Below are 27,741 nucleotides of genomic sequence, written 5' to 3' on the forward strand. Positions count from 1 at the left end.
AATGATGATTAAACTGTCATTCTCCACTGACACAGATCAGAAAGGCAAATTCTCTCGTACACAGTAAAAAAAAACAAAAAAAAAACTGAGCGACATTTTTTTCTGAATATTTTTTCTAAGTGTCAATTTTACTCTGTTTAGACTGCAACCACATAAAGTAAATACATAAATAAATAAACCTGTTTCATTTTTGTCGGTCGGTCGTTCGTCTTTATTTATTTTAGATATTATATATTTTATTTATATACTGTAGAGTTATAGTGTTATTTAAGTGTTTACCAAGTGAACAACTCAGATTGATATCTTTCATGTTGATTTATGGTGCATTTGACTTTATTTTAGTGTTGGCCTAAAGTATTTTGTTGTTTGTAATACAGATAAATTTATTGCTTGTGTTTGTTTGGGAAGAGGACCTTGAAAAATAATCGCACCCGACATAGATCGGAAAGGCAAATTCTCTCGTACACAGTAAAAAAAAGACACTTTGAGCAACATTTTTTTTCTGAATATTTTCTTCGAAGTGTCAATTTTACTCTGTTTTGACTGGGACCACATAAAGTAAATAAATAAATAAATAAACCTGTTTCATTTTTGTCGGTCGGTCGTTAGGCTTTATTTATTTTAGATATTATACTGTAGATGTATATTTTATTTATATACTGTAGAGTTATAGTGTTATTTAAGTGTTTACCAAGTGAACAACTCAGATTGATATCTTTCATGTTGATTTATGGTGCATTTGACTTTATTTTAGTGTTGGCCTAAAGTATTTTGTTGTTTGTAATACAGATAAATTTATTGCTTGTGTTTGTTTGGGAAGAGGACCTTGAAAAATAATCGCACCGAATCGCAATATTGAGGGCATAAAAAAATTAAAAAATAAATAAAAACTTTCAGCTGTCGAATTAACCATGAGATTGCATGGTGACCTGCAGGAAGTAAATAAATAAATAAATAAACCTGTTTCATTTTTGTCGGTCGGTCGTTAGGCTTTATTTATTTTAGATATTATACTGTAGATGTATATTTTATTTATATACTGTAGAGTTATAGTGTTATTTAAGTGTTTACCAAGTGAACAACTCAGATTGATATCTTTCATGTTGATTTATGGTGCATTTGACTTTATTTTAGTGTTAGCCTAAAGGATTTTGTTGTTTGTAATTCAGATTAATTTATTGCTTGTTTGGGAAGAGGACCTTGAAAAATAATCGCACCGAATCGCAATATTGAGGACATAAAAAAAATAAAAAAATAAATAAAAACTTTCGGCTGTCGAATTAACCATGAGATTGCATGGTGACCTGCAGGTGTACCTGTGCTCAAGGAGCGGCGCATGGGTCGTAAGCCGTGTGGGAGCCCGGGGCTTCCCGGCGGACATGATGTACAGCTCCCGCGTGGATCAGATGCTCAAAAGCCTTTTCCCTTCTCATAGCAGCAGGATAATGGAGAATAAGTTGAATCAGGTTTTTGATCATGAGCTCTATGGACTGAAGCCACGACACAGGTACCAATGTCACGTTTCCTTCTGAAAACTTTTGGAGGTCGTATCCGAGCTGTAGCGGAAGACCCTCCATTTATTTGCTTTATCACACAGAATCCAGTCAGGATAGAAAATCGCTTTCACACAGCGACACCACATCCTGTTTGGATGTGACGTGGGCGACACTTGTTGAACAATGACAAGTGCTCACAACACAACAGGGCGGGAGAATTGAGTGTCGGGTGTTAAACTATGCAGCCCTTTCCCAGAACCGCAGAATTCTCTTGCACACTGCCGTAGTCCCCCGTCTCTGTTATGGCTCTGATACTACCAGTAAAGTCAACAAAAATGTTAAATCAGCTTCATTTCCCCGCCCCTCCAATTGTTGTCACCGCTATTTAAAATTCTGAAAGCTTTTGGAGGTCGTATCCGAGCTGTAGCGGAAGACCCTCCATTTATTTGCTTTATCACACAGAATCCAGTCAGGATAGAAAATCGCTTTCACACAGCGACACCACATCCTGTTTGGATGTGACGTGGGCGACACTTGTTGAACAATGACAAGTGCTCACAACACAACAGGGCGGGAGAATTGAGTGTCGGGTGTTAAACTATGCAGCCTTTTCCCAGAACCGCAGAATTCTCTTGCACACTGCCGTAGTCCCCCGTCTCTGTTATGGCTCTGATACTACCACTAAAGTCAACAAAAATGTTAATTCAGCTTCATTCCCCCGCCCCTCCAATTGTTGTCACTGAAAAAAGAAAAACAACAAACCTTTTTTCATTGAATTTTTTTAATTTATTTTTTTTAATCATAGCTTTCAACTTTTTTAAAAATTGTAACTGCTATTTAAAAATAAACACATGAATAAAAACATAAAGTTTTGGTTTTTTGGGGGACAACCGGATGATTTTCTTCAATATACTGTACTGCTATTTTTTTCAAAAATAATTAGTGTAATCTTACGATAATTCTGTTGGATTTTTGAGATTCTTTTGTGAAAATATTACTCTGTTCCCTTGTTAAACTCTGACTTTAATATTAATGTATTACGATGAGCTTGGAAAAATCAGATTATGATTTTTTTTACCGTTTGTTCTTGTAAAGATTGAGGGAGAAAAAAGAAAAACAACAAACCTTTTTTCATTGAATTTTTTTAATTTATTTTTTTTAATCATAGCTTTCAACTTTTTTAAAAATTGTAATTCCGATGGCATTTAGGGAGTCATTTGAAAAAAAAAGTGGATTAATCCATTCCTCTCTCTAAGAATTTCTGAGAGAAACACCGTGGTGAGTGACGCGCTACCGGCTCGGATAATCTCAGGCCGCATTCGGTTGAAGGAAAACATCAAGGAATTCCGTGGATCCACTTTGGTCTTTGCCGACGGCAGTGCTGTAGACCAGGTATGTTCGTAAAAAACACGTGGTCACTGAAATTATCTAGACGCTAAAAAAGAAAAACAACATCCCTTTTTTTCCACTGATTTTTTTTTTTTAATCATAGCTTTCAACTTTTTAAAAATTGTAATTCCTATGGCATTTATGGAGTCATTTGAAAAAAAAAGTGTATTAATCCATTCCTCTCTCGAAGAATTTCTGAGAAAAACACCGTGGTGAGTGACGCGCTACCGGCTCGGATAATCTCAGGCCGCATTCGGTTGAAGGAAAACATCAAGGAATTCCGTGGATCCACTTTGGTCTTTGCCGACGGCAGTGCTGTCGACCAGGTATGTTCGTAAAAAACACGTGGTCACTGAAATTATCTAGACGCTGTTGTTCCCATGCTGACAAGTTACCTGCTCAGCTCATTTGAAGGCCATTGCTAAATGAACAGCAGCACCTTCTGTGGCTCATGAACATGTGCTGCTGAACATTTACATCGTACATAATACACCAGACTCTCAGTACTCAAACTAGGTCAGAATTTGACTTAAAACCTCAAAGAAAAGGGTCCAAAACACAAAACACTAATCCAGAACTGGCTATCTTAGCATAATCAACAAAAATAGGTGGGGGGAGGCGAAATGGAACAATACAAAACAAAGTGGCTCTCTTAGCGTCATATGTTCTTACAGCTATGAATTTATAACAAGGCAAAAGTTAAAACGCTGATTTTAAGGCCACAAAATGTGAAAAGGTTCAAGAGGTATGAATACTTTTTCAAGACACTATGCATTTATTTCTTTAGGTGGACGTGGTGGTGTTCGCTACAGGATACAAATACAGCTTCCCCTTCCTGCCACCGAACCTGCGGGAGAAGTCAGGTTTCCACCTGTGCCTCTACAAGCATGTGTTCCCACCCAGTCTCTCCAAACCTACGCTGGCAATGGTGGGCTTAATCTTAGGCCAGGGGGGACAACCACCACTGGCAGAGATGCACGCCCGCTGGGCCACCAGAGTTTTCAAAGGTAAACCCCAAAATCTGGTCTGATAAGACTTAATTATCAGAAGTTGGACCGCAATAAGATAAATAACATCATTTTTCACGCTCTTCTGTAGGTTTAGCAAAGTTACCTACCGAGGAGATGATGCTGGATAAAATAGCAACAGAAACAGGAACGATGAACCAAAGGTACAAGAACAACAGCAAAGATCATTGTCCATTGCCACCTTTGTCTTTAAAAAGGGGGTTTGTCCTCTCTTAGGTACACCTGCTACGAGGGTACCCCCATCCAGGTGAACTCCGTGTCCTACCTGGATTCAGTGGCATCTCAGATCGGGGTTAAACCAAACATGGCACTGCTGCTCCTGAAAGATCCCAGATTGGCATTCCAGGTGTTGTTTGGGCCTTTCACATCCTATCAGTACCGACTGAGCGGGCCGGGTCGTTGGGCCGGGGCTCGCCAGGCCATCTTTTCTCAGTGGGACCGGGTGGTTCGGCCATTCAACAAAAAAGTGGACCCGAAAGCCCTTAAGATCAGAATGGTGCCAAGAGCGCCGTCCTCCGTAGTGGGCATGGTGCTTTTCTCGAGCGCAGCCTTGCTGTGTAATTTACAAACATATTAGTTTGTAAACACAGGAACTACATGACCACAACCAAGTGCACTTTAAGGGAGGTAAAATGTTTCGCTCGCAAGCTCGTGAGCTTAACCAGTGATTCCCAAGCCTGTTTTGTCGTTTGCCTCCCAAAACCTCTCGTCATACCATGAATACTTCCTCAGTCATGCAAGCATAGGCTCCAGCACGCCCTCTACCATCGTGAGTATAAGTGGCTGAGATAATATTTCCAAGTACAGTACCTCTTACAAGGTGCTTACACACACCTGTACATTCCCATAAACGGGGAAACACTGATATAAGTAACGTGAGGTATCATGTTGAAATAGTTAGCGAGCTAGCTATCTCACCAACATGAGGCAACATGTTGCTTTGATAGTTAGCAAGCTAGCTATCACTGTTGGTAATGTGAATACATTCTGCTGTCGAAACATGCTGGGCGCTTGGCACTTTTGTTTGGGTTTATGGTTCTCTATTTTATTTTATTTTATTTGCATTTATGCGTGGGTATGCGTGCATGTAAGCCTGTCTGTGGCCTTTTAACAAGAAAATGAAGTGCATGGCTGACTCTATAATATGCCGCTCTCGCACAACTCGAATTGCCCCACAGGGATAAATAAAGTTTTCTGAATCTGAATGACTTGTTCTTGCTGCTTTTGAAGTCGTATGCTAGTTCGTTAGTTTGTTAGTTTTCAACTATTTCAGTAAGTTGATGTCCCTGGAGACACACGCGAAAGAGGAAGGAGCAATTACATTTCGATGCAACTCAAGCTAAAAAGTGCATGTTGAGCAATGTGCCTAGCAACGGGACAGTCCACCTCAGAGTCAAAACGACAGTAAAATGGATGCACTCCTTGCTTGGGGTTGCTTGGGGTCTCTCCCTTCAGTCTCCTCTTGAAGAGGTGAATGTTTGAGGTGTTTAAGGTCCGGTGGTTGACATGGTCAAACTAAGACCTTCTACGCTCATTCCGGAAGCAGCAACGCAAGCCCAAGACATGACATTACTCCCACCATGCTTCACAAATGATCTTGTGTATTTTGGATCATCCTTCTTTCTTTTTCAGAACATTCCAAATTATTGTATTGGTTATGCCCGATGTTTTTGCAATCGCTCATATCGACTATCTTCTCTCGGCTTCAAAATGGTTTGATATTCTCCCACATGCAGCTCTCTCTCTCATCTTCATACTGTATTGGCTTAACAGCAAACTCACAAGGAGAAACCCAAAGCTAAAACAACCAAATTTTCTGTTTTAGCAATCAAGCTAAAAGAGGCATGACTTGAGCAACTCCAAACACCCATCAGTCACATGTTCCAGTACTTTTGCTCACTTCAAACGCGGGTGGCTTCAAACAAAAGATGCCCTCTCCTGATTTGTTGAACACGCCTAAATCTAAATACCACAAATTAAAAGCTGGAATTCAGAAGTGTTGTTTCATATTCATATTTTGATCTGAAACCCAAATGTCCTCAGCATACAAGAAAAAACAAATGAACAGAGCTTGCCGCTCCACTACTTTTGGAGGGGACTCGATACTGTGCCTGAACGTTTTCAGAAAAATCACGTTTTTCTAGCCAGAGAAACTTGTTTTTCCTTCCCTCTTAGGTTCATGTCGTTCATATTGTGTAACAGAAGGGAGCCCCCCGAGGACATTTGTAGTTTGTATGTTCCTTAATGTGCCAGTCCAGCTGCAAACCACACCTCCAAGAAAACACGCAGCCTATCATTGCATGCATTGATGGTGTTACATAACTCTCACCTGACTGATGATAGTCAAAATTGTTCTAGAAGTAAACTGAAGCGGGTGTCAAGCCTCGACTTATGAGCATTCATTGACAGTCAGGTGGAAAAACAAGTTTCACATTGTGACAGACAACTCAAAGTCAAAGACAAACAGCAAACTCCTTTTCTGCTCATTCAAATGCTTATTGTTAGCCTTTCTGCTGTTGGTTTGCTGCTATTTATGTTAGCATATGCAATAAAAAAATAAAATTAAAAAAAAAGAAAATTTGAGAGTTTTTGAATAAGAGCATAACGCAACGGTCTGAACTGCTTTCTCTTGTTTTTGGAATCTACTACAGCCTATCATTGCATGCATTGATGGTGTTACATGAGTCTCACCTGACTGATGATAGTCAAGATTGTTCTAGAAGTACACTGAAGCGAGTGTAAAGCCTCGACTTATTAGCATTCATTGACAGTCAGGTGGAAAAACAAGTTTCACATTGTGACAGACAACTCAAGTCAAAGAGAAACAGCAAACTCCTTTTCTGCTCATTCAAATGCTTATTGTTAGCCTTTCTGCTGTTGGTTTGCTGCTATTTATGTTAGCATATGCAATAAAAAAATAAAATTAAAAAAAAAGAAAATTTGAGAGTTTTTGAATAAGAGCATAACGCAACGGTCTGAACTGCTTTCTCTTGTTTTTGGAATCTACTGCTTGGTTTCCACTCCAAAAATTAAGAAAAGTATGAACTAAGTAGTAGCTAGCTAGCAAATGTGTCTGTTAGCTGGCTGGATTTGAGGGGGAAAAAGCCACTTAATAGCCACAAAATATGCGACTTTTTTCAATCGTGGTTAGCCAGTAGATAGCAAGCTAATTACTTTGTTAGCTTATAGGCAAACAAATAACTTTGGAGTTATAAGTGACTGAGTGTTTGTTTGTTAGCTACAGCAGTTAATTTTTAATATCATAGTTAGCTCGATAGTTGGATTTTTTTTTTTTATCTCCAAATTGTGCTACATTGTCCTTAAAGATACTTTGGATCAAGAAAAAGTCAAAAAAATATCCTACTTTTTCTGTAAAATCAAAAAAATGTAACTATCTTGATTTTTTTCTCCAACTCACAGCATTTATTCAGAAAATAATGTCAAGTTTTCTTTTGTGTGGGGCACAACTGCTCCTTTGTACCAATCATGCTGTTGGTTCACAGGATTACACGTGAAAAGAACATCCAGATGCTTTTCAATCTCGCCGTAATTTCCATTTCCTGGTCTGTGGTTATTGTGTCACACTTTGTAATTGTGTTGCTGTTACAACTGAAAACTGCAAAGGTTTTTGCTCAACTTATACTTTGCTTCATTGTTGTCTTTCTGAATGAAGCGTTCATCAGACTGCCAACTCCAGGTGGCAACAGAAATGAGGGCGTGGTCTGTAAGAATGATAATTTTGTCAAGGAACACACACGCACAGACTCATACGTTTGATTGTCCGAAGAAGCCTGACAATTCACTTCAGCTGTTCTTGTGAACGGGAATGAATTCACGGGAGTTCATTTTGTGATTTTTTTTGAAGACTACGTATCTTTTCCAAGGTACTGTTCTTGCTGTGTGTTGTTTGCTTTGGTGCAATTTTCTTGTTTGAGTTGCGTCAGCCACACTCACTCTCATGCTTTCTCTTTTGCGCAAATCATTTCCACATGGAAAGACATTGTTAAACATCTGTGTAGACCATGAGGAATGTTTAGGTTTTGTTTTATGGCAAATGGCCGTGCAATTTTCTTGTTTGAGGTGTGTCAGCAACACTCACTGTCATGCTTTCTCTTTTGCGCAAATCATTTCCACATGGAAAGACATTGTTAAACATCTGTGTAGACCATGAGGAATGTTTAGGTTTTGTTTTATGGCAAATGGCCCAAAGGAATAATAAAGGAATGGACAAATATGGTGACGACATCAGAAAGTGGGAAAAACTGTCATGGAACTCGGTAGGGCTTCCGTAGAAAACACACACTGTCTTGAACCCCAACATGTCATCTTTTGTCTCCAGCATGGTTCAGAAGGTAGCCGTGATTGGCGCCGGGATGTCAGGCCTGACCAGCATCAAATCCTGTTTGGAAGAAGGTCTTGAGCCCACCTGCTTTGAGAGCGGTCCTGACATCGGCGGTCTATGGAGATTTAAGGTTTGCTTTCGAAACAAAAAACACTTTCGGCTGAGATTTAGCCAACAACTTGCTGTTGACACATGACAGGAGGAACCGGAGCCTGGACGGGCCAATATTGTGTGTGTGTGTGTGTGTGTGTGTGTGTGTGTGCCATATGGATGATTTTGAGAGATTGTGGAGAGAGGAATGGTCGAAAAAAAAAAAATTAAATTGAAACGTAAGAACACTCCATAACCTGGCGTGCCAATAATTATGCGGAGCACTGTTTGCACAAATTTCAGAGAATTTATTCCATTTAGGAATAAAGCCGTAACAGAACATTAGTTTTTAAGTTTAACCCGAACTCATCCAAGTTTGCCTTTATATTTGCTTATGGTTGTCTCAAGACGGCTGTGGTCAGCATTAGGCAGACTGCAGACTATGCTGACACCGGTCAGTGGGTCGTAGAGACCGAGGGGCGCGACGGGCGGCAGGAGAGTGAGATTTTCGACGCCGTGATGGTCTGCGCGGGACTCTTCAACACCCCCAACCTGCCACTCAAAGACTTTCCAGGTACCCACCCCGTCATTGATTGCAAGGGTGAACCTCGCTATTTGTGGAGTTTAGGGAGCTTGGCACTAACGTTTTGCGGTTGAATTTTCAGGAGGTGGTTACCCCACTAAAAACTTTAATAATCACTTCGCAGGAGTCTGAACTTCTTTGCAAATTCACCTACTCTGAGAATTTCCTTGGAAGCTGTCCTTCGTCTTTCACTGAAAAGCACCTTGCCTCTCTGCTGCCACCTTGTGGCCATTTTGGTGCTTAGAAACTATGATGACATGAGCTGAAGATCTTTCTGTTGTAAAAAGTAGTGCTCACTGTAATTGAATTGAATTGAATTGAATACAACTTTATTGTCAAATGTGCTGTACGTATGTGTAACATACAGCACAGATGAAATTTCTTCCCTCTCAACATAAAACAAGTCATCTTTTAGAGACTCTCGAAAAAGAGGAAATTTTGCTGAGTTGCGTTCAAATTCAGATTGCGCTCGTCCATAATCTTGCTAGCCACTTGGATTGACGTTAACAACCATTATTTTAGGTAGAACGCATTGGTTACCCCGGAACAGACTTGAAGGTGATCCTGTATTCTGATTGGCTACTCTGCTTTTCGAGATTTAGCAATTTCTTGTCAAACGTTTGTGCACAGTTTGACAGAGATCACAGGTTCTTTTTCTTTCTTTTTTTTTTTTTTTTTTTTTCAATGTCCACGGTCCAGGTATAGAGAGCTTCACTGGCAAGTACTTTCACAGCCGGGAATACCAAAACGCTGAAGATATGCGCGGGAAAAGAGTGGTTGTCATCGGGATTGGAAGTTCCGGAGGTGACATCGCGGTGGAGATCAGTCAGGTTGCTAAACAGGTGTGTACTTAAACAGTGAGGCTTCCATCTCGAATGATAAATACCCGACCGCGCCTTTTAAAAAAAAAAAATTATCTAAAACCTGATCGGTGAAAGAATTAACTGAGGCTGAATAATTAATTAAACTCATATTGACATTGTGTGTGGATTTTTTTTTTTTTTTTATAATAATTGAAATTTTGCAGGGATGTTAAAACTTTTTTTCTGTGGAGTGTTAAATTTACAAGACACATATTTTCACTCTACAGTGACTTTCCGTTTCACAGAACCCTCAAAATGATGATTAAACTTTGATTCTCCACCTACATAGATCGGAAAGACAAATTCTCTCGTACGCGGTAAAAAAAAATACTTTGAGCAACATTTCATTCTGAATATTTTCTTCTAAGTGTCAATTTTACTCTGTTTAGACTGGAACCACATAAAGTTAAACAAATAAATCAACCTCTGTTTCCTTTTTGTCGGTCGGTCATTCGGCTTTATTTATTTTAGATTTTTTATATGTATATTTTATTTATATACTGTAGAGTTATAGTGTTTTTTCAGTGTTTAGCAAGTTCACAACTCAGATTGATATCTTTCTTGTTGATTTGTGGAGCATTTGACTTCATTTTAGTGTTAGCCTAAAGGATTTTTGTTGTATGTAATAAAGATTAATTTAATTGCTTGTGTTTGTTTGGGAAGAGGACTTTGAAAAAATTACTGCACTGAATCACAATATTGAGGGCAAAAAAACCCCCAAAAACCTTCAGCCGTAGAATTAACCATGAGATTGCATGGTGACCTGCAGGTGTACCTGTGCTCAAGGAGCGGGGCATGGGTCGTAAGCCGCGTGGGACCCCGGGGCCTCCCAGTGGACATGATGTACAGCTCCCGCATGGATCAGATGCTCAAAAGCCTTTTCCCTTCTCAGAGCAGCAGGACAATTGAGAAGATGTTGAATAACGTTTTTGATCATGAGCTCTATGGACTGAAGCCACAACACAGGTACCAATGTCAAGTTTCCTTCTGAAAGCTTTTGGAGGTCGTATCCGAGCTGTAATGGAAGACCCTGCATTTACTTGCTTTATCACACAGAATCCAGTCAGGATAGAAAATCGCTTTCACACAGCGACACCACATCCTGTTTGGATGTGACGTGGGCGACACTTGTTGAACAATGACAAGTGCTCACAACACAACAGGGCGGGATAAGTCAGTGTCGGGTGTTAAACTACACAGCCCTTTGCCAGAACTGCAGAATTCTCTTGGACACTGCCGTAGTCCCGTCTCTGTTATGGCTCTGATACTACCACTAAAGTCATTAAAAATTTTCAGTCAACCTCGCCCACGTCCCCATTTGTTGTCATCGCTATTTAAAAATAAATAAATGAATAAATAAAGAAATAAATTGGGGGGGGGTTGGGGACAGCCAGATTATTTTCTTCAACATACTGCTATTTTTGTCAAAAATAATTTGTGTAATCTTACGATAATTCTGTTGGATTTTTGATATTCTTTTGTTCAAATATTACTCTGTTCCCTTGTTAAACTCTGACGTTACTATTAATATATTACAACGAGTTTGGAAAATTAAGACGTTCTTGTAAGATTATGACTTTTTTTTTTTTTTACCCTTTGTTCTTGTAAAGATTGAGAAAAAAATGATCACAACAAACCTTTTTTTCACTGAAAAATGTTTTGTTTTTGTTATTTTTCTTAATCATAGCTTACAACTTTTTTAAAAATTGTAATTCCGATGGCATTTAGGGAGTCATTGAAAAAAAAAATGTGTATTAACCAACCCATCCTCTCTCTCAGTATTTCTGAGAAAAACACCGTGGTGAGTGACGCCCTACCGGCTCGGATAATCTCAGGCCGCATTCAGTTAAAGAAAAACATCAAGGAGTTCCGTGGATCCACTTTGGTCTTTGACGACGGCAGTGCTGTCGACCAGGTATGTTCGGAAAAAACACGTGGTCACTGAAATGATCTCAGATCATAGACGCTGTTGTTCCCATGCTGACAAGTTACCCACTCAGCTCATTTGAAGGCCATTGCTAAATGAACAGCAGTACCTTCTGTGGCTCATAAACATGTGCTGCTGAACATTTACATCGTACATAATACACCAGACTCTCAATACTCAAACTAGGTCAGAATTTGACTTAAAACCTCAAAGAAAAGGGTCCAAAACACAAAACACCAATCCAGAACTGGCTAGCTTAGCATCATCAACAAAAACAGGTGGGGGGAGGCGAGATGGAACAAGACAAAACAAAGTGGCTATCTTCGCGTCATATGTTCTCAACAGCTATGAATTTGTTACAAGGCAAAACTTAAAACGCTGATTTTAAGGCCACAAAATGTGAAAAGGTTCAAGAGGTATGAATACTTCTTCAAGACACTATGCATTTATTTCTTTAGGTGGACGTGGTGGTGTTCGCTACAGGATACAAATACAGCTTCCCCTTCCTGCCACCGAACCTGCAGGAGATGTCGGGTTACCACCTGTGCCTCTACAAACATGTGTTCCCACCCAGGCTCTCTAAACCTACGCTGGCAATGGTGGGATTAATTTTCGGCCAGGGGTCACAATCACCGCTGGCAGAGATGCAGGCCCGCTGGGCCACCAGAGTTTTCAAAGGTAAAACCCCAAAATCTGGTCTGGTAAGACTTAATTATCAGAAGTTGGACCCCAATAAGATAAATAACATCGTTTTTCACGCTCTTCTGAAGGTTTAGCAAGGTTACCGACCAAGGAGATGATGCTGGATAAAATAGCAACATTAACAGGAACGATGCACCAAAGGTACAAGAAGAACAGCAAAGATCATTGTCCATTGCCACCTTTGTCTTTAAAAAGGGGGTTTGTCCTCTCTTAGGTACACCTGCTACGAGGGTACCCCCATCCAGGTGAACTCCGTGTCCTACCTGGATTCAGTGGCATCTCAGATCGGGGTTAAACCAAACATGGCACTGCTGCTCCTGAAAGATCCCAGATTGGCATTCCAGGTGTTGTTTGGGCCTTTCACATCCTATCCCCTTTGTCTTTAAAAAGGGGGGTTGTCCTCCCTTAGGTACGCCTGCTATGAGGGTACCCCCATCCAGGTGAAGTACATGTCCTACCTGGATTCAGTGGCATCTCAGATCGGGGTTAAACCAAATATGGCACTGCTGCTCCTGAAAGATCCCAGATTGGCATTCCAGGTGTTGTTTGGGCCTTTCACATCCTATCAGTACCGACTGAGCGGGCCGGGTCGTTGGGCCGGGGCTCGCCAGGCCATCTTTTCTCAGTGGGACCGGGTGGTTCGGCCATTCAACAAAAAAGTGGACCCGAAAGCCCTTAAGATCAGAATGGTCCCAAAAGCGCCGTCCTCCGTCGTGGGCATGGTGCTTTTTTCGAGCGCAGCCCTGTTGTGCGGATCCTTCTACAATACTTAACGGACTCTGTCTTCCAAGACTTGAAATATTTTAAGCGAGTGTACTGCTAAATATTTACCGGTACATTCATGCAATTTACAAACACATTAGTTTATAAACACCGTCACTACATGACCACAACCAAGTGCACTTTGTGGGAGGTAAAATGTTTCGCTCGCAAGCTAGTGAGCTTAACCAGTGATTCCCAAGCCTGTTTTGTCGTTTGCCTCCCAAAACCTCTCGTCATACCATGAATACTTCCTCAGTCATGCTAGCATAGGCTCCAGCATGCCCTCTACCCTCGTGAGCATAAGTGGCTGAGATAATGTTTCCAAGTACAGTACCTCTTACAAGGTGCTTACACACACCTGTACATTCCCATAAACGGGGAAACACTGATATAAGTAACATGAGGTAACATGTTGAAATAGCGAGCTAGCTATCTCACCAACGTGAGGCAACATGTTGCTTTGATAGTTAGCAAGCTAGCTATCACTGTTGGTAACGTGAATACATTCTGCTGAAGAAACATGCTGGGCGGTTGGCCCTTTAGTTTGGGTTTATGGTGCTATATTTTATTTTATTTTATTTGCATTTGTGCCTCCCCGCCTCTCATTATCATATTGTCTCTGTATAATCTCATGAATGTGTTTCTTTGACGCTTCCTGACTGAAACCTGGAACCCTCAGGAGCCCGAATTGCTTCGTAAACTGCAGAAAAATAAATTAAACCCTTCGAAGGAACTGTTCGTTGACTCCAGCCTTTATTTGAAGAACCGACATTCTCCTCGTCCGAAATTCAACGAACACGCGGGGAAGAGGAGGCCGCTCTTCCCCCAACAGGAGCAATTACATTCCGATGCAAGTCAAGCTAAAAAGTGCATGTTGAGCAATGTGGCTACCAACGGGACAGTCCACCACAGAGTCAAAACAGCAGTAAAATGGATTCACTCCTTGAAGTGAACGTATATTATCCACATGTATGAAAGTTTCACATTCACAGCATTTATCTATCCCTTGTGGTTATTGATCAACTTAAGATCAATGCTGAGACGACACTAAAGGAGCAGGATGCTTGCTGTGGTTTTCATGGAAGATGGAACAAAACACTTGCATGTTTGGTCTTATTTAAATACTTTTCATTGAAAAAATAATATATTGGCAGTCTTTTATTTTTTTTACTGATGGACTTTTTATAAAAGAAACTATTTAAAAAGTCTTTTTTGACCAGACATATTTAACTGTACGGCAAAACTGTACTGTATGACAAAAGTAACATTTATAATGTCATAAACCATGACCACTCCCCCCATGAAAAAAGCAGAGAAACAGAAAAACAAAGTCAGTTAATTAGTTGCTGCCCTTCAGTCGAAGGTCCATCAGTTGGCAACATGGCTCTGACGGTAGCCGTGATTGGCGCGGGGCCCTCGGGTCTGACCAGCGTCAAGTCCTGCTTGGATGAAGGTCTGAAGCCCACCTGTTTCGAGAGCGGCCCTGACATCGGTGGTCTGTGGAGATTCAAGGTGAGGGTCAGCTAACAAACTCATATTTTTGCCTTACCACACGCCCTGTTTAAAAAAAAAAAAAGAATCTGAATGAAGTTGAATGTTAAAATACAACCATCTATCTTTTCTTCTACAAAATATAGAACACACATTTTAGGTCATGAATGTCATTCATTCTCAGTTGTTTGTCATTGGCTCATCGGATTTGGGGTTATGGTCTGTTCTATAAAACTCGGAAATGGGAAAATTCTGACGTTCGACCAAAAAAATGTTAAGTACTCTGCCTTGGGACTATGGCTGAGGACTAGCATTTACGCTAAGTCTGGCCCATTTACACTGTTGTGTTGATTAATGTGCGCTGTCCTAATGAAATAAATAAATAATAGTAACTGCTGTCCCTGAAAGAGTTAAATATTAAGTAAAACGAGAAATGACATAATATCCAACTTGCGCTGGCTTTTCGCAGTACTACGTTTTGATCCATGTTTGTTGGCTGGCCAGTTACTTTACAACCTTTAGCTTAGTCGGGTCACAGCACATTTGAATCACATGAGTAACATATCTAGTTACTTAATGTTCATTAGGTTATCTGTTGTTGCAAAATGAGAAATGATTTGATTAAAAAAGCATGTAATGTGATTTTACTGAGATTGTATCAAATCTGTCCAATTTTTGTTTATATTCCCCAACCATCAACTTTATTTGACTAGTTTTGTTCATATCAATCAACTATGCACAGCAATGGCCACTTTTCCTAATCCTGTAATCTGGGATTCTTTCAGGAGGAACCAGAGCCGGGTCGAGCTAACATTTATCAGTCGGTGATCATCAACACCTCCAAAGAGATGATGACCTTCAGCGACTTGCCGCCGCCGGCCCACCTCCCCAACAACATGCACCACTCCGAGGTGCTGCTCTACCTGCGCCTCTACGCCCAGTCCTTCAACTTGCTGAAGCACATCCGCTTCAAGGTGGGGGCGTCACAAACTCGCCAGGCGAAATCAGAAATAAAAAAAGATTGGGTCAATTTTGAAGTTGTATGTGTGAATCAAGGTACCACTATAAATTTATATTTTTTAATTTTAAAAATTATTGGGGAATAATAATAATTTTTTCATGAACTTTGGATGGCAAGTTGATTTTTTTTTATTTTTTTTTAAACACCATATTTGTGGACCCTGTCTCCATTGTGTGCCTTCAGACTGCTGTGGTGGATGTGAGGCGGACTCCAGACTTTGCAGCCACCGGTCGTTTTCCATAGCTGGGAATACCGCAGCCCTGAGGGTCTGCAAGGGAAACGGGTGATAGTGGTCGGCATGGGGAACTCGGGAAGCGACATCGCCGTGGATATCAGTCCAGTTGCCGAGAAGGTAACAACCGTGCGCGGATGTCGGTGAAGAAGCTATCTTTCATCTCGCTTCTGTTTGTGCCGAGCGTGCAGGTGTACCTCAGCACCAGGAGCGGAGCGTGGGTGGTGGGCCGCGTGGGTCCCGGCGGCCTCCCAAGGGACCTCATTGGGAACTCCCGGATTGACGGGCTGAAGAGGAAGCTGTTTCTTTCGAGGGTCAACCAGATGACAGAGAAGAAGCTCAATCGGTATTTTGATCACCGACTGTATGGCATCAAACCAAAACACAGGTAAGGCGATTGAATGTTTAAATTTCCACAAAAAAAGTGAACCGTGATATGGTGAGAGACGAAAATTTTGTATAATTGCAAAGATTATAAGAGTAACTGGCTGCTAAATTGAATGTTTAAATTTCCACAAAAAAAGTAAACCGTGATATGGTGAGAGATGAAAATTTTTTTATAATTGCAAAGATTATAAGAGTAACTGGCTGCTATACTGTGCCGTGGTGCTGTCAGCTTTTACGCTCAGATTCCTGTTGTGAATGACGACCTGCCGTCTCGCATCATCTCAGGACGTGTCGAGGTCAAACCTAATCTCAAATGCTTCAGTGGTTCGGATGCCATCTTTGATGATGGTACCATAGTTCATAAGGTGAGCGTCTAGCCACTACGTAGTGCCCTGAAGTGATTCCTAACCATTCTTATGTCATTACAAATACGTTTGGTTATATAAACATGCCCGCGTGGCATATTGTGACAGGTGGAGTAATTAAAAAATCTTCCACTAGAGGGCAGAATGTAAAATAAACTTCTGTATCAACTGATTGCCACTCACACAACAGAATAACTTTCTGCGAGTTTACAAGCTTTGCGTTCAATTGAACGGGCCCAGACCTCAAACTGGAAAAGTTAATTTTTGGGTATATTAAGACAAGATCACCATGGCTACCATATTAATACTCTGTCATATTTTTGTTTGGTGATGTGCCAGTGGATTGGAACCTCTCGTTTGTGTGGCAGGTGGACGTGGTGGTGTTCGCCACAGGCTACAACTACAGCTTCCCTTTCCTGCCCCCCGACCTGCAGGGCAAGTGCGGTCCGGGCCCCCTACACCGCCTCTACCGCCACGTGTTCGCGCTCGGCCTGACCTCGCCCACGCTAGCTGTGGTCGGCTTGATCGACGGCCTCGGCGCCGTCAACCTTCTGGCAGAGTTGCAGGCTCGCTGGGCCACGCGTGTTTTTAAAGGTAAACCAGAGATGAAAGGAACTCAGCTGCCTATTTCAGAACAGAGTCTGTTCATTTTAAATGTCCTTGACCCTGCTGTGGTGTGCTGAGAACAAAGGAAACCTCCATAAGGCATTCCATGAGACAAAGAAAGTCTGATAGCCACTTGCCTAAATATACTCTAGCCGCACTGTGAAACATTCAGATTTTGTACTGGCTATCCATCCATCCACTGTTTTCTCCTTATGTGTCCTGATGCAGGTTTGATAAGTCTCCCCACACAGGAAGCCATGATGGAGGACATCAAGAGAGAAAGGGCAAAAAGGTGCAAACGGTATGGCACCTTTGGTTATATTTGTGTCCATTTTTATAAATGTTTTACTATTTACAGTAAATTAACCAATTCTTTAAAAATGTTAAATGTTAAATTTTAAATTTTAGTAGTATTTTTAATTAATATTTTATAATAAATGGTTTAGTTTACTGTTTGTTTACTGCAATTGATAAACAAATGCAGTAAAAAAATAGAATGTTGCATTTTTTTGTATTTTTGTGTTATGCATGATACATTAATTCACAAATTACTTAATAAATGTTAAATGTATAAATAAAATATTTGTTGACTATTCTTTATTTCCAAAAAATTAACCAAATATTTTCAATCAGATTCATTAAAAGGTGAAAATGGTTTTAAAATTTTGTTGCAATACCTACCGGTAATTGTTTATTTTACTATTTTCATTTGCAATAAATCAAAATTGAAAATTCATATTTAAAATTGTTACATGACTAATTTTGTATTTTTACATTAAACAACAATTTAATCATATGTAATAAAACTGTTAAAGGTTTGTTTTTTGTTTTTTTACAAATGCTTTTTATGTTATTATTTACAATCAGTCAAACAATTGTTTAATTAAGATATTTTTAGAAGCCAATTGTCAGAAGTAACATCTACATGAAGTACAAACATTCCAGGACTCTTGTTTAAATTTTCTTTGTGATTTTAGTTTTACCGATGGCAAGAAAAACCCACTGTTGGTGGACGTCCTGCCGTACATGGATTCCTTGGCCGTGGAGGCCGGGGTTCGACCCAACATCTTGTGGCTCTTTCTCAGCGACCCCCAAGCTGGCTTGGCATGTGTTGCTGGGTCCGTGCACCCCGTATCAGTACCGCCTGATCGGACCGGGAAAGTGGGACGGAGCCCGCCGGGCTATTCTCACCCAATGGGAGCGTGTGCACCAACCATTCCGAAGCCGGCAAGCAGAATCGGGACTACCGACAGCAATGATATCTTATGGCCTCATTGGGCTTTTGACAGGCGCCACCATACTGACTTTTTGTTTCTACAAGAATCTTCATCTTAATATGTCCTGTTTTTTCTCTTAGAACAGTTTCAGATGTTTTGATGGCCAAGCAGCCCAATTGTAGCTTTTTTAATATCTTTATTATACATAACATCTTGTAGTACAAAACTCTTTCTTGTCGAAGTTGCACATTTAATTTTAGCCACAAAACACTGACAGAACACACAAATATATGTATTATATGAAATGACAAATATACAGTGGATGTAAAAAGTCTACACACCCCTATGCGAATGGCAGGTTTTTATGAAATAAAAGCTGAGACCAAGACAAGATGAATCATTTCAAATACTTTTTCTGCCATGAATGTGTTCTATAACTTACACTACTCAATTTAGTTGTTTTTTTTTAATAAAGAGGGAAATCATTAATAATTGAAACTATGCATTTGCACAAATGTGCACACCCTCTCACAAGTGGGGATGTGGCTGTGTTCATCACATTCAAACTCATGGAAGTCAGCACACCTTTCCCAAAAAGTGCCTTTGTTTAGCCCCAAATTTCAGGTGTTCTAGTAGTCTTTTCCTGACATTTAGGGAGTCACATGACAGCACAAGATCTGCAGAGGTTTTCCATTATGAGGGGGAAAAATAATTTTTAAAATGAAATTATTTTAATATGGCAAGTATTCTTTTAAACAACACAGTTTGATAATGGGGAGAAAAATATATTTCACAGGAATGAATCCATAATATGCAAAAACAATTTTTAAAAAGTCACAGTATGATCAAAATAAATCTTACAAGAATAAATTCTTGATATGAGAGGAAAATATATTCCATAATATTACAAGATAAATAAGAATGAAGATGTACATTTCTGTGGGAAAATAATTTTACAATAATAATGACAATGGGAAAAAAGCATATCTCAGTTTCACAAGAATGAAGTCTGACTATAAATATTTTAATTTCAAAAATCATATTACCGATACAAGAACTTCATTATTATAAGAATAACGTTGTACAGTAATGAGGAAACAAATCTGGTCTTCAAAAACTATTTGTGTACAGGATATATTTCGTACATATTGAATTAAAATAATAGTGTTTCTTTTATTTTCTTATTTTCAACAGCGATATAACGTAATTTTTGTCATCGTCATTACTAGTTTGTTTGATTGCAATCTGTTGAAAGAATGAAAGAAAGAAAGAAAGAAAAAGGGGGAAAAAAGCAGCTATTTTGTTGCAGGAACCTTTTGTGTACTTTATGTAAGTGTACCTAATGTAATGTCCGGCGAGCGAGACCCTTTGTTTGTTTTTCCAGCACATCACGCTGCTGTGAAGAGTTCAGGGGTCAAAGTCGGGCGCCGGAGACTCTGCCACTCCTCCCACTTCCAAGCACCGCTGCGAGGGGACGACAACACAAAAACAGAAGTCAAGTCACTCCCTTCGTCTTGTCTTGAGTGCAAAGCGGGTAAGAGAGCGTCGACTGTTTTTACTGCTGCGTCATCTTCCTGTGCAGTTTTTAAAGCCACAAAAGAAGCAAAGTTGACTCGAGTTTGCTGAGTTCAATTGGGGTCTCGACCGTTGGAGATTCCATCTGCAACATTGGCGAGATTTATGTAGTTTGAAGCGTGTTGTTCATTAAGCCTGACTCTAGTTCAGACTGAGTGCTGCGTGCGACTGTAACTGATGAACTGATTAACAAACGTTTGGCTTGCGTGTTGTACGTGCATGTGTTTTGCACGGAGCAGATTCACTCTCAGACTGAGTGCTGCGTGCGACTGTACTGATAAACAGACGTTTGGCTTGCGTGGTGTACGTGCATGTGTTTTGCACGGAGCAGATTCACTTTGAACGCCTCTTTGTCAGAGAGCTAGTCTTGAAAGAGCACGTCGTTTTAAAGAGCGTATTTGTTGCTGGGCAGCTTTCACACTGTACACAAGTAGAAGCAAAGATACGTTTATGTGAAAAAAAAAAGTCGTTTTTTTTCATTATTATAATTCCCAATGATATTTTTTGCACCATGTCAATGTTACAACAGCATAATTCATTATTATAATTCCCAATGATATTTTTTGCACCATGTCAAATGTTACAACAGCATAAGAAATGCTTTTGCAAACAAACCACTTTCAGTCATACCTCAAATTAAAGGTTGTGATTATGCATTTCGAGAATGTTAATTATGCATTTCGAGAATGTTAATTAGTATGATGTAATTACCAAAAAAAAAACCACCTCTGTCAAATTTGACCTGTAAAATTGTTTTCAATCAATTTACATCGAACCACATTCCCAGTGCTGTTAATTATTCTGTCAATGTCTACTTCTAATTGTTACCAATCTATTTACATCGAACCACATTTCCAGTGCTGTTAATTATTCTGTCAATGTCTACTTCTATGATGACTTTTTTTTACACATTTGCTGCAATTATACAGCTTCAGGATGCCTCGTCGTGTGGCTGTGATTGGAGGTGGGAGCTCGGGCCTGGCCTGCATCCAGTGCTGCCTGCAAGGTGGGTTGATTGCAGTGGTGGGAAGTAATCAAGTACAAATACAGGTAGATTGAAATTAAGTCAGTTGAGATCTTAGAGACTGATAAGGTGTAAAAATAACAAGGACACCTGCGACGTGGAGGCCAGATGCTCTGGCACACGGAGGAATGTGAACCATGGTTTTTAAAAAATGGCCACGTTTAGAAAATGATTGCCAGATGCTCTGGCTCTGGCACACGGAGGAATGTGAACCATAGAATGGTTTTTAAAAAATGGCCACGTTTAGAAAATGATGCTTCAAATTTGTGAAAAATCAAGTCGTTGTCTCCGCTCTCAAAGATTGCGCGCGTGAATGCGTGAAACCACGCCTTGTTCACCTGTCAATCAAATACCACACTATGACTTCAAAATAGATGCTAATTTGTCTGGCATTCATTTTATAGCCACACAGCCATCTCATCTTTGAGTTACGAAAATATATCTGCTGAAAGCCTTTGGTGGCTGAAAGAGAAATGATAAATGCTGCAGTTAGTAAGAATGAATTGGAAATGACATTAGTCTGTTCCAGCAACCCTGTGGTCAGGTAGTATTGTGAAAGAGAATATCTGAATTACTAAAATGCTAAGAGTTGCGAAGGTAGCATTTAGCAAGGTGGTAATCTAAATGGGGAAAGCGTTGAGGCATCGAGATAAGGATTTTTATATTGTGCACTGTGGTGAGGTACTTCAAGAATCGCTCAAATGCTAACATGCTAACAGTTGTTTTGCTAGGCGATAGCAAGATAGCAACCTGAGTAGAGAAACCGCTGAGGCAGCGGGATTTTACAGTGTGCTCTTTGGTCTGTTACTTTGTTGTTATCGTGGCTAGTTTAGGATTTTCAATCAGTTCACACAGTGCTAGCAAAGTTGTGACACACTCACCAGGGGTAAAAGTAATGCAAAAAAGTGTTGTTGGTTTTTTTTTCTTTTTAATAAATAAATAAATAAAGCAGTCTAATCAGTATTTACTTTTTACCGGTCTTTTTTTTTTTTTAAACACAAGTACAAAGTGTAAGAACTTTGGCCACTTCGGGTTCTGCTCACGATGTCCATTTTTTAATATGCGGTCATTGCAGGAGAACCCCGAGCCGGACCGGGCCAGCATCTACCACTCTGTCATCATCAACACCTCCAAGGAGATGATGTGTTTTAGTGACTTCCCCATCCCGGCCCACTTCCCCAACTACATGCACAACACCCTCATCATGGACTACTTCCGCATGTACGCCGACCACTTCAAGCTCCGCAAGCACATACGCTTCAATGTAAGCAGAAATTCATTGTAATGACATCACAGGGACCTCCGCCAAGGCCAAACAACTTGCCTTTCTTGAAGTGAAAAATCAAAACTGTGCCGAGTGGTCTTGTTGTGGAATTTTTCACCTTTTTTCCATGTCGCTCAGAATGAAATGCGGGGTACACTTATATTTCCGATACTATATATTTATTAAACTCCCATTGTTACTTCAGTGTTAGTCCATTTCTCCTTTGCAATAACACAAAAGGGTCATAAGAACTATAGCATGACGAAACTATATATGGCTACGATACATAAGTCTTTTTCAATTTGTTTTACTTGTTTTTTTTTTTTTTATATTATTCCCTCAGACCAAAGTCTTGCGGGTGAATCAGAGGGCTGACTTTTCTCGTTCCGGCCAATGGGACGTGGAGACGGAGAACCAAGAAGGCAAAAAGAATAAACACATCTTTGACGCCGTGCTGGTCTGCATCGGACACCACTGCCACCCCAACCTGCCTCTCCAGGACTTCCCAGGTACAATGTTTAAAGCAGGGTGGTGCATATGGAAAACATTCGCAGCGCTTCATTCATTTGCAAGATGATGTCAAGTTTATTTAATTTTATCGCTCCTGATCAAAAAAGTGTCTCAAAGCCTTTGTGAGAAATAAAATATCTCAATGGTCAAACAGTAAAGATTTTGCAAAAAACTTTTGTAGAAGTGCAATAATTTCGTCATTTCAAATAAAAAGGAAAAACGTGCCTCCCAATTTACAAAAGTTTAATGGGAAAGCACATTTTTGTGGACACAATATGGCTTGGAACTAAGCCAAAGCATTGGGAAATTCAAGTTAAACTGTCCAGTTAAAGCAGGGGTCTCAAACTCAGTTCCTGGAGGGCCGCTGTCCTGCATGTTTTCCAAGTCTCCCTGTTGCAACACAGCTGATTCAAATGATCAGATCATCATCAAGCTCTGCGGAAGCCTGACATTGAACCTGTTCATTTGAATCAGGTGTGTTGCAACAGGGAGACTTGGATAATTTGATTTTTTTTTTAATTCATTTGCATACACACACAAAAAAAAAATCCAGACATGTCGTTATAATGTGGGATCCTATGTAGAATTTTGAGGGAATTTTTTAAAATACATTTTGGAATTGAGCTATCATATCAAAATGTGAAAAAAGTAAAGTATGTATCGAGAAAGCACCATATTAACAGCACTTCACTTTATTCCACATCTTTCATTTTTATTTTGGGAACAAATTTGTATATGAAAATATGTAATCCCTGGGCATACTTTTTGGACGCACAATGCAGTTGTCATGCTGATGCCTCTTTAGAAATCAACCTTTGTGTCCTTATATAGCCTGTAATCACGCACTCACCGAGTATTACTTTTATCGTTAACCTTCACCTCAGTTCAACTTTCAGCATGTGCATATTGAGGGATCAAAGTGTTATTTTTTCCATATTAATGATTCACAATGGATGCCGTTTTGTTTGTGTCAGGCCTGGACACGTTCCAGGGAAAATACTTCCACAGTCGTGACTACAAGACACCCGAGGAGTGGCGGAACAAGAAGGTGGTGGTGGTCGGCATCGGGAACTCCGGAGGTGACATCGCCGTGGAGCTCAGCAGGTTCACCAAGGAGGTAGATAGGCACATGTGTGCTGTGCTTTGGATCATGGGCTAATACTGGAAATAGCAATATAATGTGGTGTGCTTTTAAACATGAGCCATTTCCATAAATATACAATTGATGTGGTATACTTTGGATCATGAGCTCTTACCTTTTATACACATAGGCACAAGATGTGCTATGTTTAGGAATGTGAGATGATTGATAGCGAGACATGTGATGTGGTATGCTTTGGATCACAGCCTTTGACAAATACACATAAGATGTGGTATGCTTTGGATCCTGAACTGTTCCCTTGCAAATGTCAAGAAAATTATTAATCTTTCCTCGATCAAAAGCATTTTTTTTTGGTTTGTTTTCAATGACTACTACTCTTCCCTTTCAGCTTTATCTGAGCACCCGAAGAGGGGCTTGGGTTCTGAATAGAGTCGGGGACAACGGTGTGCCCCTGGACTTGGGCATCAACAGGGTGACTGGGCTGCTCAGGGACCTGCTTCCTTTCGGAGTGGTCTGCAACCTGGGAGAGAGTCAACTCAACCGGCGATTTAATCACACCCTGTATAGCTTGAAGCCCAACCACAGGTAGTCAAAGCATAACCAGGAATGAAGTTAAAAGAATTACCTTTACATTTTCTGCTGCTTTGAAGGCCGCTTATCGGAAGCTAGCTATGTTAGCTAATGCTAATCTGCGCATCCAGCAAAAGTCATTGCAGCTCTGCTGACATTTTGGCACTGAGAGGGTGTTTTTGCTTGATGGTATAGTCCAGTGCACCGTTGCTTAAAGGTGGCTCTGCATCTTAGGCCAGTGGTCCCGAACCACCAGTCCACGGCCTCATAACAGTGCGATATATTTAAAAAAGAAAACTAATAATATTTTACATTTTTGTAGTGGAGCGTATATACATTATCTAAAACCTCTGGCAGTGTGCCGTTGCTTAAAGGTGGCACTGCATCTTAGACCGGTGGTCCCGGGCCAGTTCGTACTGGGCCGCACAGATATATTTTTTTAAATAATATTTTTTATTTTTGTAGTAGAGCGTATATACATTATCTAAAACCTCTGGCAGTGTTTGCCGCGTTGCTGTCAATGTAGTCATGGGATTGGTTCTCAACATGTCAGGTTGTTCAGCCAACATCCCACGGTGAACGATGAGCTTCCCAACCGCATCCTGTCGGGGACAGTGCAGGTGAAGCCCAACATTCGCCGATTTGAAGGCTCCATGGTGGAATTTGACGACGGCAGCGTGGTGGAAGATGTGGACCTGGTGGTAGGTCATTGAAAAGAATCTCTTCATGTCATCATTTGGGCACAAATGCACTTTGTTTTGTTTTGGTTTTGAGGTTTTTGCCACAGGCTACAGGTTTTCCTTCCCCTTTCTGGCCCCGCATGTGATCACTGTGTCAGACAACAAGGCATCTCTGTACAAGTACGTGTTCCCGCCAGAGTTGGAGCGCCACACCCTGGCCATTATTGGCCTGGTGCAGCCTCTGGGGGCCATTATGCCCATCTCTGAGATGCAGGCCAGGTGGGCCACCAGGGTCTTCAAAGGTAGGACTCCATTGTGTAGGTCGCGGTGAGAAATACTTTCTGCAATGGCTGCCAGGAACATAATGTAAACGTAGCATTACATAACGTAAAAAAATTAATAAAACAGAATTAAAATCCACTGTGGTTAAGCTGTTGACTGATCGAGATTTTGGTTAGTTAGAAGAAGTTAAAAACAAAAAAAAAACAAAACAAGAACAGCAGTGACATAAAGTAACTTGAACCAGGGAGTATTTATGACATCAAATTGACAGCAAAAATGCATTGGTCGTTTTTATTTTTGTACTATAGAATGTCAGTCTGTATTTTTTTTTTTACTTAGTTGAATTAGTATCTCTCTCTTTTACCAGTCTCTCTTGACACAAGTGTCTTAATTTTACTTCCGTTCAGAATATGACTACTTTTTCCGCTTCTGTCACTGTGTTGAGACAAGTAAACTTGACCTGTTTTGTGACATCATATTTTGTGGCATGCCCAGGCTGCATCAAGCTCCCTCCAGCGGCTGACATGCTGGACGACATCAAGTATAAGCAGGAAACCATGGCTGACAGGTAAGATGAGACAAAAATAAAGACCATGTGGCACCACTTAAGGTGGACTCACGTGTTCTTCTCCACCAAAGTCATCTATACAGTTTTCACATCAAAATAGTACAATGTGCTATAAGTCCTGGATTCTTGGGGTTTGGCCATTTAGTAAGTTGACCAACATAGTGGTATCTTGAATTAAGTGTCAAAATTTACCAGCAAGGTTATGATATGCCAGCTCTTTTTTATTTGCTTTATTAAAATCCGATTGCCGATTTTTGCCAATTGTTTTTTTTTCTTTAGACATTAACACATTACAACATAAGATAAAAATAATGACCACCCCCCAAAAAAAATCATCCACTTTTTGCCAATTTGACTCTCTGTTGTAAAGTTAAACAAGTTATTTTACTCATTATATTGTTTTTTTCATTGATGGACCAATTAATTGGTCATCTGAATTTTATTCTCCCAATTAGTGGAATTGGCATTGGTTGGGCACTAGTTTTTATACAACACAGTGCCAGTTTTCATTATTAAAACCGCTTAACAAAAAAATGCTGTTTTGTGTAGCTGGTTCATTCATTCATTCATTCATTCATTTCAATGGGGAAAATTGATTTTATGAATTGAGTTATAACCAACAAACTAACTGGTACAAATTTAACTTGTGAGTCAAGGTACCACTATGGAAGCACTGAGATGTTTCTCCTGTTTTTCAGGTATGTGAGTAGTCAGAGACACACCATCCAGGTGGACTACATGAACTACATGGATGAGATCGCGACGCCTGTGGGTGTGCGGCCCAAAATCCTCCGGGTTCTGTTGACCGACCCGAGGCTTGGCCTCAGCTTGCTCTTCGGCCCCATCACCCCGTACCAGTACCGTCTGCGCGGGCCCGGCAAATGGACCGGAGCCCGTCAGGCCATACTGACACAGTGGGACCGGGTGGCCCTGCCCATGCAGACCCGACCATGTGACCAAGCTAAAGCCAAATGCTCTCTGAAGTGGCTACTTGTTGTGTTGTCCACCATGGGCGTGGCTGTGTATGTGAACAGAAGCAACCTGGGTGCTTTACTACAAAACCCCGACACGCTTTTGGACAGGGTCAAGATGTGCCTGACCACACTGGGACACTGAAATAAATATAAGTGGTGATACACATTTAAATCATATAATTAATTCACTTGGTGAAAAGGAGATACAAACTGAAATATCACGTTTGGTGAAACCATTTTTTGTAGGACTGAAATTATATCCACACTGCGTTTTTTTAATTACTCTATGGGCATAGATATGTTGATGTTAGGACAATAAGCAATGCATTTTGATACATTTGCACCACAGGAAGGGATCAATTTTTGAACTGAGATATACACAATTGCAAAGAGGACCAAAATGTACCAGGATCCACCCACAATAATTGTGAAAAGGCAGCTCTTTTAAGCTATAAAATAATAACCTCTATTTCAGTTGAAGATAATAAATTCAGCAGAACTGTGAAGTAATCTGTCTCGTAATTACCCGAATGCACTTTTGTCGAGTTTAACGTTAATCTTCAAGAGAATGTATGGTGATGGCGAAATAGTGCCACCTACAGAGTCTCCACGAACACAACACCTGGCGCAGGGACTGGAAAAAAAGCGCCACGCTGCTATGTGTGACCCATCCGGCACAATAAAATATGGA

The 27,741-nt window shown here is 40.4% G+C and overlaps 2 protein-coding genes and 1 long non-coding RNA gene across 3 annotated transcripts in view; all 3 read left to right on the plus strand.

The window, feature by feature from the left end:
- Positions 1-13,508, plus strand: part of LOC109531980 (dimethylaniline monooxygenase [N-oxide-forming] 2-like) — a 15,209-nt gene extending 1,701 nt beyond the window's left edge. Inside the window, exons 3-8 of the mRNA XM_019896522.1 lie at positions 9,628-9,770; positions 10,561-10,757; positions 11,571-11,706; positions 12,177-12,396; positions 12,489-12,561; positions 12,830-13,508. Coding sequence (XP_019752081.1) covers positions 9,628-9,770; positions 10,561-10,757; positions 11,571-11,706; positions 12,177-12,396; positions 12,489-12,561; positions 12,830-13,193 — 1,133 coding nt within the window. The 3' untranslated portion in view covers positions 13,194-13,508. The remainder of the gene's footprint in view (positions 1-9,627; positions 9,771-10,560; positions 10,758-11,570; positions 11,707-12,176; positions 12,397-12,488; positions 12,562-12,829) is intronic.
- On the plus strand, positions 7,544-8,482 carry LOC109531988 (uncharacterized). Its single transcript, XR_002171284.1, has 3 exons — positions 7,544-7,797; positions 8,253-8,385; positions 8,455-8,482. It is a non-coding gene; the product is annotated as an uncharacterized LOC109531988 (long non-coding RNA).
- Positions 13,509-14,506: 998 nt separating the features above from the next.
- LOC109531979 (dimethylaniline monooxygenase [N-oxide-forming] 5-like) lies at positions 14,507-27,556 on the plus strand. The gene is made up of 9 exons (XM_019896521.1): positions 14,507-14,694; positions 22,176-22,364; positions 22,708-22,873; positions 23,849-23,991; positions 24,365-24,561; positions 25,100-25,247; positions 25,321-25,528; positions 26,004-26,076; positions 26,775-27,556. Exons 1-9 carry the CDS (start codon positions 14,563-14,565, stop codon positions 27,190-27,192), a joined length of 1,674 nt encoding a protein of 557 aa, XP_019752080.1. The 5' UTR covers positions 14,507-14,562; the 3' UTR covers positions 27,193-27,556.
- Positions 27,557-27,741: the final 185 nt, after the last annotated feature.

Source organism: Hippocampus comes, unplaced genomic scaffold, assembly GCF_001891065.2.
Source record: "Hippocampus comes isolate QL1 unplaced genomic scaffold, H_comes_QL1_v1.1 scaffold22, whole genome shotgun sequence".
Lineage (NCBI taxonomy): Eukaryota > Metazoa > Chordata > Actinopteri > Syngnathiformes > Syngnathidae > Hippocampus > Hippocampus comes.